Source organism: Elephantulus edwardii, unplaced genomic scaffold (assembly GCF_000299155.1).
Source record: "Elephantulus edwardii isolate Elephantulus edwardi_28Jun2011 unplaced genomic scaffold, EleEdw1.0 scaffold00080, whole genome shotgun sequence".
NCBI classification, from domain to species: domain Eukaryota; kingdom Metazoa; phylum Chordata; class Mammalia; order Macroscelidea; family Macroscelididae; genus Elephantulus; species Elephantulus edwardii.
In genome coordinates this window covers 12,047,338-12,058,922 of record NW_006399830.1, presented here as the reverse complement: position 1 = coordinate 12,058,922, position 11,585 = coordinate 12,047,338, and the positions used below count along the sequence as shown (strand labels likewise).

Here is an 11,585-nt window from a genome sequence, read left to right as displayed (position 1 = left end):
TTCCTCGCCACCATCCCTCCCAACCCCAAGCCCTACCCCACTGCTGGAGAGCTTGAAGAAGACGCAGAATTCCCCAGGCCCACCTGCCTTCCCAGGTGAGCGGGAAAGCTTCCCTGAAGTGGATGGTGCTCTTGACTTCTGTCTAGGCTGAAGTTAAAGCCTTGTGCTTATGAGCTACTAGAAATCGTTCTAAAGGTTGAACCTGCCCTGTTTGCCAGACGTAGCTGAAAAATACCAAAATTCTTGAATCAGGAAATTTTAGGGGAAGGTTAACTGATACTTAGCAAGGCAGCTTAGCTTTGGTGGTGGTGAATGGCTTCTTAGGTAAAACCTGCCCCTTGGCTGCCTTGAGCCTGTATCCTAATGTAAGGCTCTCTTTGCTGATGGGAGAGTAATGTGTTCCCCTTGATGTTTCTCCTAAATGTAAATGCAGTGCTAAGATGTCTTGTTACAGGCCTATTAGCCACAATACTGATTCCTGTCCTTGTGCAGTGCTGAGAGTCTATTCTCTGTTCCACTTGATATCCTAGCAGTGTATGATACGGCCTCGTTGTCTCTGAGGCAGACACTGTCATTCTTGGTTCTGTGCTGCACTTAACTCATGGTAGTGAACATGTTAGATAAGTAAGATGTTATTTTGTTAGATAACAGAAAAAGTTCAAGTAATTGTTCTTTTCTTTCCATATGTTGAACTCCTGATTAATCCACTGGATTGACTCATGTTGACCCTTCACTGCATTTCTGAGCCTCTAAGTCTTAACAGGAGCAGTGCGCCTTATCGTTATCTCACAGAGAAGCTGGTGGGTTTGGACCACCAATTTTTCAGTTAGCGTCTCGGCATATAATGCACTGTGCCACCAAGGGATTTAATATGTGACTAGGTCACCTTTTTAAAATTGGTTACCATTCTCAATCATACATATTCTGCTTCATAACCATTTCATAGTTGATCATGTCGTTTATCACGTTTACAGCATCACCTTTTAAGCTCCTCTGTTTTCATATGATCTATGAAGAGTGAATAACAAAAACTTGCCTGATTTGCTTTGTTTCTTCGTTGTATTTGTTGACTGACCCCTTGGATCCTCCACACTGTGCCAGGCATGGGGGAGGCTACAGAGACCTCAGATAACCATCATATGTCTCTCAAGTTCTCAGAATTCATATTCTCAATAAATTTTCTCTCTTTTATCCCCCCAGAATCTACTGGAGTAGCTACCACTGCGGCCTCTTTGTCTCTGAAGACACCCAGTCTTCTGGCCCCCATTGAGACTTCACAGTCAGGGACCTCTGCGGACTCAAAACCCACAGCCACTTTCTCAGGCCTGACCTCTGAGTCCACCATCAAGTCACCTCCAGTCCTCCAAGCTGAGACTTCTGCCAAATCCCAAGCCCCATCCCCAATCCCCAAACCTAGTATTCTTTTTGGAATGTTGAGCACCCCAACTTCTAACCCTCCTGCAGCTCCTGCTGTATCCTCAACACCACCCATGTTTAAGCCCATTTTTGAGGCCACACCTAAAAGTGAGACTCCTCCAGCCACAACTACCACAGCTCCCAGCTCTGCCCCCACGGCAGTTCCTAGCACCCCAACCCTCACTTTCAAGCCCATCTTTAGCAACATGGAACCACCAACATCTTTGCCCTTGTCAACTCATTTCTCCTTTAAGCCAACAGCTACTCCAGCCACTACCACAGCTGCTCCCCTCTTCACTGGCCTCTCCAGCACCACCTCCGTCACAGCCCCCGTCACCACAGCCAGCACCTCCGCAGACTCGGCTTCAAAGCCTGCTTTCAACTTTGTTGTAAACAGTGTGGCGACCACCACGAGCAACCTGACTAACACCACTTCCGCTTCTGCTTCCACATCCGCTTCCACTTCTACTTCCCAGCCTTTCCTCTTTGGGGCCCCCCCTACCTCTGGTGCTGGCTTTACCCCAGCCATGCCCTCCATATTCCAATTTGGCAAGCCTCCTGCCATACCTGCTTCAACAACAGCCACCACCTTGAGCCAGTCCCTCTCCAATGGTGCCGCGACGGCCCCTGGCAGCACCGCTGCTGGCTTTGGTGGGTTTGGCAGCACCCTCACCACCTCAGCACCAGTTACCACCAGCCAGCCAACTCTGACCTTCAGTAGCACCACCACCCCAGCATTCAACATTCCGTTTGGTTCAAGCACCAAGCCTCCTCTCCCATCATACCCAGGAGCCAACCCCCAGCCCATATTTGGTGCCACTGATGGGCAGCAGCCAGGGGCCACCAAGCCAGCCCTGGCCCCAAGCTTCGGCAACTCTTTCACCTTCGGAAACACCGCAGCTTCAGCCCCAACCGTGACTCCAGCCCCAACCCCTGCTCAACCTGCCTTCGGCAGTACCACACAAGCGGCCTTTGGTGGTTTGAAACCCCCAGCCTCCACCTTTGGCACTCCTGCCAGCACCCAGCCAGCCTTCGGCAGCACCACCGCTATCTTCTCTTTTGGTGCAGCCACCACCTCTGGCTTTGGGGCTACCACCCAGCCAACCAGCAGTGGGGCCAGCAGCTCAGTGTTTGGCGGCTCAACACCATCGCCCTTCACATTTGGGGGCTCAGCAGCACCAGCCGCCAGTGGGGGTTTTGGGATCGGTGTGGCTAACCCGGGCACCAGTGCCACCCCCGGAGGATTCAGCTTTGGAGCAGGACAGAGTGGGACCACCAGCACCACCACCCCTTTTGGGGGAGGCTTGAGTCAGAGCACCCTAGGCACACCAAGCCAGAGCAGCACGCCCTTCGCCTTCAATGTGGCCAGTGCACCTGAGAGCAAACCTGTGTTTGGAGGTGAGCGTGGAAGTTGATTTGGTCTGTGATGTCAGGCACTGTTGGTGCCGTGTTAGCAGTCTGTACTCTTGGGGGGGGGTGTATGTTAGTGGGCAAACACATTTAATGTATAAATGGTGTCGAGGAGTAAAGAGATTATTAATGGCTGTGGAGGAGCTAGTCCACATTTGGGTGAAGAATCACTGGGACCTACTTGGGACCGAGGAGGCTTGGGAGTATCGTGAGAGGACGCCTGCTCAGAAGGCAGAAAGGCTTGGAGTATCGGGAAGGGCAGGGACGCACAGCATTCACTGCTGGTGGTGTGATAGATCGGCCATGAGAGGGCGGCAAGAGTCTTAGTAGTTCATGGACAGAGTTAAGTGGATGTCAAGGTTGATGGCATTGACAAAAAAAAAGTATAGTAACGTATATGGGCTGGACTACAAAGGAGCGGAAGTGTGTAGAGGGGTAGGGAAGAGAAATGGCTTGGAAGCCACATCACAGAGCAAGGAAGGTAGCCCCTCCGTGGGCTGGAGGAAAAGGAATGTCAGGACACAGTGAGCATCCATTACTAGGTAAGGGCAGAGCTTGCAAGTGACTGAGTTCCAAGGGCCCCGCGGAAGATAACAGGACCCACAGGGCCGTGCTAGTTCTGTGGGTGTCTCGAGCCTCGGGATGAGGGGCTGGTGGTGATCAGAGAGAAGAAACTTAGAAGCTTTTCACATGAGCCCCTTCGGGCAACAGCTGCTTCCCACCACCGGGCTTGCTCCTCTCCTGCACCTCCTCTCCTCATGGTGGGGTGAACACGAGTGCAGGGCCTCTGAACTAAGATTCACTGCTACCTGCTTTCATACTGGGCTACATTCTACTGTCCTCTGCTGTCGTTCCAGGCACCTCCACGCCTACCTTTGGCCAGAACGCACCTGCCCCTGGAGTGGGCACATCAAGCAACAGCCTCTCCTTTGGGACGTCCTCCACTCCAGCCGCGGGCTTTGTCGGAGTCGGGCCTTTTGGTAAGCAGCAGGTCTCTTGGGGGCCGGTGACCTACTTTTTCTCCTGAGGGATTGATTGGGGTAGCGTGTTCCTGGTTGGCTGGGTGATGATCAGGCTGCCAAGCATAGCAAATGGGCAGTTGGGTGTCCTGCACAACCAAGTGCTCAGGGGGCGGCAGCCCTGATGAGATCTTGTTGCATCTTTCCAGGATCGGCAGCACCTTCCTTTTCCATTGGTGCGGGTTCCAAGACCTCAGGGGCTCGACAGCGCCTGCAAGCCCGAAGGCAGCACAACCGAAAGAAGTAGCCTTGGCCCTTGACACCCCACACCCCCCGCTCCCACCCAAACCCGGACTTCGGCACCTGCTGGGACAAGCTTCTGCCCCTTCTAGTTCTCAAGTAAACCTACCCCCCATTTCTGGTGTTAGCCAGGGGGCCCTTTCCATCCCTGAAGGAGGGGAAGCAGGGCAGATGCCAACACCTCTACTTGAACAGTTCCGCCGGTGAGGCTGGAGAACTAAAGAAACATCTGTACATAATTGTCCACTACGTCCCTGACTCATTTAGTGTCTAAGCTCGCTCAGCAGCCTCCCTCGCCCGTTTCCTGAGGAGCCAGTTCTTGCTGGAGGGTAGAAGGTACCCCCTCTCCCACATGCATCCCTCGGGGATGCCCTGATGGGACCAGGGAAGTGGACACTTCCTGAAGCTTTCCCTTGCTTGGCTTGGCTAGAAGTGATTCTCCCTCTGGTCCCTCCGCGGGGCTTCGTTTCCCCATTTCTTGCTGCTTCCCCCCTCTGGTTCCTTGTAGGATCTCTCCCTGGGAAAAGATCTTGACCCCTAGCTTTGCCTTGGAGGACCCCGTGGGTGCTATCCTGCTCTGCCACTTCCTCCTGCTGAGTCTCATACTGAATCCTCTGCCAGTTAGGCCTCTAAAAGCTTAGTGGCTCAAGACTGTTAGCCTGGCAGACCCCTCCCTCCGAGAGAGGGACGCCCTTGGATGGGTTCTTCTCAAGCTGTAGTGCAGGCAGGACGCCCACTGCTTTGAGCAGCCTCCTCCCCTCGCCCGTTTGCCTCAGCAGGCCTTTGTCTGCCCTAGGATTGTATGTTTAAGCTTTGTCCTGTGTTACTCTGATGCTTGTGTCTGTGAACTCTTTGAATCGAGTTTGGAGGAAGAACTGAATTGTGTGAGTGGCGGCATGTTGGTAGTGCCGGACATTAACTGTTTCTAGCTTTCTGGGGCCTCGCTAATTGAATGTGAGAAGTAGCACCCCTTGAGGCTACTCGTGCTGGCCCCTGAATTTTCAAATGGTGTTCTGACTTTACGGGCTGGCAGCCCCATGAGGACAGGGCCCAGGGAAGGCCTCTTCCCGCTATTCCCTTCCCATCTGCCTGGCCTTGGAGGCTAGGTCACCTCGACTATAGGAAGCCTCCATGAACAAACTAGACTTTAAAGTTTTACCTTATTTTTCCCAAACTCTCCAACCCTGTTCCTTAGTTCCAAAACCACATCCTCTGGGCCCAAAGAGCCTGCTGCCATGTCCATCATCTTTGGGAGAAGTATGAATGCGTGTGTCTAAATTAAAAAAGTATTTAAACATTTTTTTAACAAAATAAATTTATTTTTGTATTTAAGCTAAATTGCCTTTTAAATTCCTTCAAGCTTGGTTCATTGAGGTGGTTAAGTGTGAAAGCTCTCAACTAGGAGTTAGCTGTGTGGTGAAGTTATGCCTGTGTGAGGAGGCTCAGGTGTGGTCCCGGGCAGCTTTCAAAGGGACTCGAGCTCCTTCGAGACATTCTACAAAATAATGTGACGTAGCTGTAACTAGTTTCCCCCATCGTGAGTGAGGTTGAATGTGTTGTGGCAGGAGACTGCTCCTTTACTCAAGTCCAGTATGTCTCTGTGTGTGTGGAGCTGAGGGGGCCTGACCCTCAAGCCCCTACTAGGATTGGGGGGTGGGGGTGGGGTACCTTGTGTAAGGTACAGCCTCTCGGAGCTCATCTTACCTCAGTTCCACAGGCAGGCCCGCTGGTCCAGGAGCTCCGTGGAGAGGGCACCCTGGCGTGGTGTGGGTGTGTGAGTGTGCATGTGTCCATGGACGTGCACTGGACAGAACGGGAGGCTGGGACTTTCCATGACAAGCCAAGACTTCACTGTTGAGTCTAGTTGGAATTTTTAGTATGAATGTGCAATTTTCTCCTTGCTTATATATCATTAAGAATAAAAATCAACAAAACATGTATTCTGTCCTGGACCATGTTCTTTTTATTTTTGTGAGCAGTACTCTGACCAGCAGAAACCAGGGAAGGGACTCGAAGGACTAGAGAGACCCAGCTGGACCAACATGTCTCTCATGACTGTTTCCGAAAGCAGTGCAAGTAACTTAGTAACACAGCCCTCCTGGGTCGAGGGCCTCCGAGCTCCTGCTAGGTGCAGGGTCTGGCGCTGGTACCAGCCCCTGGTTTTTGCCGCTTCTTCTTTCTCTTTGGTGCTGAGTGGGGGGCAAGTTGTGGCACCACTTTTGCAGTCTGGGAGGCTGAGCTAGAAGACAAGTGCAGATGTTAGGTGTGCCCCGTCTGGATCTCCATCTACTCTGCCTAGTAGGACCCCCCCACTCACTCACCTTGACACCTCTTGACGTTCAAAGACAGCAATGAAGAAGCCCCCAGTTAGAGTGGTCTCAGGGGAGGCCCGGAGGCAGTGTTCAGCACCTGGGAAGGTGCTAAGGCCCCGGTGGGGCCAGGAAGGCAGGACAGGCGCTAGCCTGGGGGGAAGAAGAGGCTCCTGGGTAAGAGCAGCTGCTCCCCTCCCCACCTCCCCACCCCCATGTGACACTGGCTGCTACCTGAAGGTCCCCGAGCTGCTGTGCAGAGCCGCTTGCACCACGTCTTCATTCTCTTCTCGGCAAAGAGAACATGTGGAGTAGACAAGGCGCTGCAAGGACGGGAAAGTGAGGGCGTGGCTCAGGGCTCGCTGCTGGAACCCCGCCAGGGCCTGCAAGCGCTCCTTGCAGGGTGCATCTGCCCCGGGATCTTCCAGCTGTCGGGTTGGCATACCTACGGAGAGGAGCGGATTTAGAGCTTCAACAGGCTGCGTATTACCGGCCAAATGCACCTTTCAGATGACAGAGTTTGCCCTCGGCCACCATTCAAGGGTCAGGTCGGGCTACACTTAAGACCAAAACTCCCACCCCTTTGGCGCTAGGCTCTGGGGCCTTCAGTTACGTGCTCACCGGAGCCACTGCAGGAAGGATCCAGCAGGATGTACTGGACCTGCCTGTACCGCTGGTCTGCCGGGGAGACTGCCAGGAAGTCTCTCTCTGCTAGCTCACAGCAGGAGACTCCAGCCCGGGCCAGGAGAGTAGCCATAGACGCCAGCCGCTTGGGATCCAAGTCAAAGGCAAAGATCTTCCTAGGAAAGAGGTCAGGGAAAAAGGGAGAGAGAATGTACACGCCTCTGAGACAGAGCGGAAGCTAAGGGAGACGAAACTGTCCGCACGTGAGATGAGCTAACTCACGGGCACTCTGCGTACATCTGCCTCAGTGGGGTCTACCACACACAGTAATTCCGAAAATGCAAACATAATTAAGGGGTGCAAGTCAGAAGTGACCAGCCAGTGGACTGCTCCACAGGTTAAGAAATCTCACACTGTGAACTTAAAGACTTAATAGCTTGGGGCTACAGTATTAACCACACGGAAATATTAGAAGACCATCCATCCCTCTTAACCAAAAGCACATCCTTCCTCACAAAGCAGCCCTTCAGACCCAGCCTCTCCTTGCCCTGCCACCTTAGCACTCACCCTTGGTTTTTGAGAAGAGCAGCCAAGTGACTAGTCTTGTTGCCTGGGGCGGCACATGCATCAATGACGTGAGAGCCTGGTGGTGGGGCCAGCAGCATGGCTGGGAGACAGCTGGCCTGGCCAGGTCGAACACAACAGCCAGGTGAGTCCAGAGCCCAGGCCATCACTCCCACGTCCTCCCTTTGCTCCCTATTCATACCTTGTCTTGGAGGATGAGGTGACCAGCTTGGTACAAGGGATGTTCATGCAGATCTGTTGGGGCAGGAAACACAAGCAGCTCTGGCAACAAGGGATCCAGAAGGAAATGCTTCCCCTTGAGGGTCCTCAAGTCCTCGAGGCTGCGAGGAGAGAGAGTAGGCCCAGGGAGTAAGAATTCCTCCACGCTGGACACTTGATACATTACTGTTCATTCGTGCAGCATGTATTTAAAACTTTGAAGAAATACAGAAGGAAAAAAGAAACTGGGTTCTCAATTGAGACAGACTACTTTCAGTATCCCACCCTAGTCATTTACTAGCAGCTGGAACCTAGCCGGGTTAACCTACAAGATTAAGTCACTCTTAAATAGTCTCTTAGTTTGAATTCATGTAAAAAGACAGTTGTGAAGGCCAAAATTTAGAAACCTAGTTGACGCAACCACTCAACTGCAGCGTTGTTATTAAAGCTTAACCTGGGGGCGGAGAGTTCCGTGAAGAAGACGCGGGAGGAGGGACGAGCTGAGCTGACTCGGGACGTGAGGAGCTGCAAGAGAGGACTGCTCATCCTGACCAGCGTAGAAGTCTCGCAAGGCTGTACACACAATTCCAATCCAAACAAAGTCAGTCTCTACCACCCGGGGTCAAACGAAGGTACTGAGAGGCAGGAAGAACATTAAAACAGGAAGAGGGAAAAACCAGGGCTGGTGTCAACACAGTTAAGTGTTTGGCTGCTAATAAAAAAGCTGGTGGTCCGAACCCATTAGCCCAAAAGAGAACGGATGTGGCAGCTGGCTCCTGCAGAGGTTACAGCCTCAAGGCTGAGCATTTAAAAGCTTGCAAGCAGCAGCCACAAAAGGTGCAACTATTAGTCCCTCCCTGTCTAGAGCAAAGGAGAGAGAGGAAAGGAAAACTACAGAAATAACTGGTCCAGAGGACTGAGGGACCACATCAGTCACCCTCTGTGATCTAAACTAGATGCTGCCCGGCCGCTGCTGTGGGTGACAGGAAAAGGCCCTGGACAAAGCGGGGGGGACAATGTGGAACAAAACACACTGACAAGTAGTCACATTTAACTGGTCTGATAGAGACTGAAAGAAGCCCTCCAACTGTGGCCCCTCCTCATCCTTCACACCCGGAACAAAACTCCCTCTGTGGCTCAATCTTCGGCCAAACAACAAGAGAAGCCTATTCTAATACCACGGAGGTAACCGCTTAGAATAACCAACCATGTAAGGTCAAAAGAGCTGCACTAACCCAAAGATGAAGCTCTTCCAAGGCTGCAAAGAGGGTGGGAGAAAATAAACGGTGAAAACTAGAATCATAGGGAACAGGGGGATTCCACTGTGGTTACTATAAAGTTACATAACACGCAGGAACAGAAGAATGTTGCAAACAAAATGAGCAGGCATGATAGGAAACACGCTTTGCTTTGTAAATTTACAAATAATAAACTACAGCTTGGGAAATCCTATGGAGTAGCTCTCAATCCTGTAGGATCACTATGGGTATTGACAGTGGTGGGTTGGCCTGGAAGTAGGAAAGCCCAGTGGAGGAGCATCCCGTGCAGGAAACAGCAGCTGTTGCAAGAAGCCCAGGTGCACATACTGCCCCATCAGCTGAGCTAAAAGGAAGCAGGAGGCAGGCATCAGAAGCGTTGCGGGAGAGGAGGCAGAGCATCAGACCTTTCTGCAGTCAACCTCAGACAAGATACAAAAGCAAGCGTCTGGGACTGGCAAGATGAGGTTAGGGGATTCTTTTCCCATCTCAACAGGAAATGATGCAGGCCTAAAGCGAGCCAACATCCAAGATGAAAAGGAAGCAGTTGATGGAGAAAAAGATGCTAAAAGCAGCTCAGCCAGTGTCTGGAGGAGAAGCATCTAGCTTGGCTCTGACTCTGGTCCAGGCAAGATGGGTGGGTAAGAGTGACAATCATTAGGTTAGAATAAGGAATGCATATGCAGTTTGAGAAGGAAAATGAACTCAGTTTGGCAAATGTTGTACCAGTGTTTCAATGGAATATTCATATGAACCTGAGGGGGGAAGACGAGGAGTTCAGCTGGGGAGTCAGGACCCATCATGTTAGAGACATAAGAGCTATAAGAAAGAGCTAAGGTAGGCATGGAAAGAATGTAGGACTGGACTCCTAGGTAGGAAGGCCAAGTCCCTGATACAGAATATGATAGAAAAAGAAAATTCACCCAACCTCCCTTTAGCTGTGGAACCATTCCCCAGTCCCCCCAAGCACCTCCCTCACAATGGCAGCCCAGGTAGGGGTCGAAGCTCTCACCTGGAAGCTCGCCCCTGGTAGGAGAAACCTTGTCTCTTGAAATAATCAACTGCATCATCAGCGCAAGTCTTGAGGGTGTTCACACGCACATACCGGGGGATCTGGGTGGCTAGGAGGCAATCATTAGAGTGGGCAGGGCACGGTCCCTCCCCTCTGAGGACTCCAGACTACCCTCAACCCAGAACTCACTGCTTCCAACTCACCTGGATCAGACTTGGATCCCAGTTCCAGCAGGTCCTCGTTGCGGCTCACACCCCTCTGAACCTTGAGCCGGGCCAACTCAGCCTTCAGTCTCGCCTGGTGCCGAGCAAGCACAGCCTTCCAGCGGCCCCCGCCCCCTCGAAAGCCCTGTCCCATCAGTAACTCGTACACTAACACCTGGGGATGCAGAAACACAGGGGAAACCGCAACATTAAGTCTTAGTTTTCTGCTGGAGTATCGAAGATCCAAGGCTGGAACCTGATGACCCGACTCCCAACCCAAAGGGGCCTCCTAGCACATCTTTGGTCCCCATCCCTCCTCGTTAACATCACCTTGCAGGATAACTAAGGGCCTATGCCATTGCTTGGTACTTCGGTTCTTATTTAACAAGATTCGAAGTCTGCACTTTCTGCTCACACTCATTTTGGTAAGCCGTCGGGGAGCTGGGACCCATTTACTGCATGTAGGAGATGCCCCCGCCTCGCCCCTCACCTTGGCCATGTGTGGCCGCAGCTTCTTCTCGGCGCGGAGGAGCCCGGCGCTGGCGATCACGGCGTCCAGCACGGCCGAGTAACGCTGCGTCTCGCACACCAACGCGTACAGCTGCTTCACGTTCTGCGCGCCGAAAACAGACCGCTGAGCCCGGCCCGGAGCAGCCAACCCCGGGGTGGGCCTCCCTCCACCGCCCGCACATGATCCAGACCCCCCACCGCCGACCCGGGGCCCCAGCCCCACTCTGCACGGCGTCCCTGCTACCTGGAAGCGGCTGCCATACACCAGCCCTTTGATGGAGCCCTGCCGGCTCTCCACGCCCGCCAGCACGGCCGCGGCGGCCGTGTACACCGCCATGTTCCGCCGACTACCTTTACGGCCCTGTCGCAAAGCGTGCCCGGCAGACCTCCTGGGTCAAAGGGCACGAGCCTTTAGGAGCTTTGACTCCCACGTGCACCTCTCACGTTCTCGAAAGACACTAACATAAGAGATTCGAATCTCTTTCGGATTTCACTGCTGCTTTGACTTTTTAAAAAAAAAAATATATATATATCTTATTGTGTTTTCGGCGAAGTTTAAACACAGCAGTTTCTGTTGCCACTGAAGCTTCTACTCAATTTAGTCCATGTTTACTTTAGCCCTGCACGAGCGTTCTCGCGAGAGAAGAGTTTCACGCGAGAATGCGCGAACACGTGTTTCTAGTTGATAGTTTCCCGTTATCTCTTGCCCTGATTTTCATATTTGTTTTGTAAAAGCGGTAACTGAAATGCCTGTCAAAATGAAGAAGAAAAAAAAATTGAGAGCCTAGAGCACTGTCGCTCTT

The 11,585-nt window shown here is 52.4% G+C and overlaps 2 protein-coding genes across 2 annotated transcripts in view; one reads left to right on the top strand and one right to left on the bottom strand.

Moving 5' to 3' along the window:
• Window positions 1-4,092, top strand: part of POM121C (POM121 transmembrane nucleoporin C) — an 18,800-nt gene extending 14,708 nt beyond the window's left edge. Inside the window, exons 10-13 of the mRNA XM_006889792.1 lie at window positions 2-95; window positions 1,201-2,814; window positions 3,684-3,806; window positions 3,995-4,092. Of these exons, the coding sequence (XP_006889854.1) occupies window positions 2-95; window positions 1,201-2,814; window positions 3,684-3,806; window positions 3,995-4,092 (1,929 nt within the window). The remainder of the gene's footprint in view (window position 1; window positions 96-1,200; window positions 2,815-3,683; window positions 3,807-3,994) is intronic.
• A 2,117-nt stretch (window positions 4,093-6,209) lies between these two features.
• On the bottom strand, window positions 6,210-11,119 carry NSUN5 (NOP2/Sun domain family, member 5). The gene is made up of 10 exons (XM_006889791.1): window positions 11,027-11,119; window positions 10,763-10,885; window positions 10,273-10,447; window positions 10,070-10,178; window positions 7,785-7,923; window positions 7,586-7,701; window positions 7,016-7,194; window positions 6,629-6,839; window positions 6,407-6,547; window positions 6,210-6,324 (listed from the first exon to the last, which is right to left on the bottom strand). Exons 1-10 carry the CDS (start codon window positions 11,117-11,119, stop codon window positions 6,210-6,212), a joined length of 1,401 nt encoding a protein of 466 aa, XP_006889853.1.
• Between the last annotated feature and the right edge of the window lie 466 nt (window positions 11,120-11,585).

Excerpts from the sequence above, each read along its gene's own strand:
- NSUN5 (XM_006889791.1), bottom strand. The coding sequence starts at position 11,119 with ATGGCGGTGTACACGGCCGCCGCGGCCGTGCTGGCGGGCGTGGAGAGC. Across the intron at positions 6,840-7,015 it reads TCCTTCCTGCAGTGGCTCCG|GTATGCCAACCCGACAGCTG; the intron begins GTGAGCACGTAA and ends TCCTCTCCGTAG. Across the intron at positions 6,325-6,406 it reads GAACGTCAAGAGGTGTCAAG|CTCAGCCTCCCAGACTGCAA; the intron begins GTGAGTGAGTGG and ends CTTGTCTTCTAG.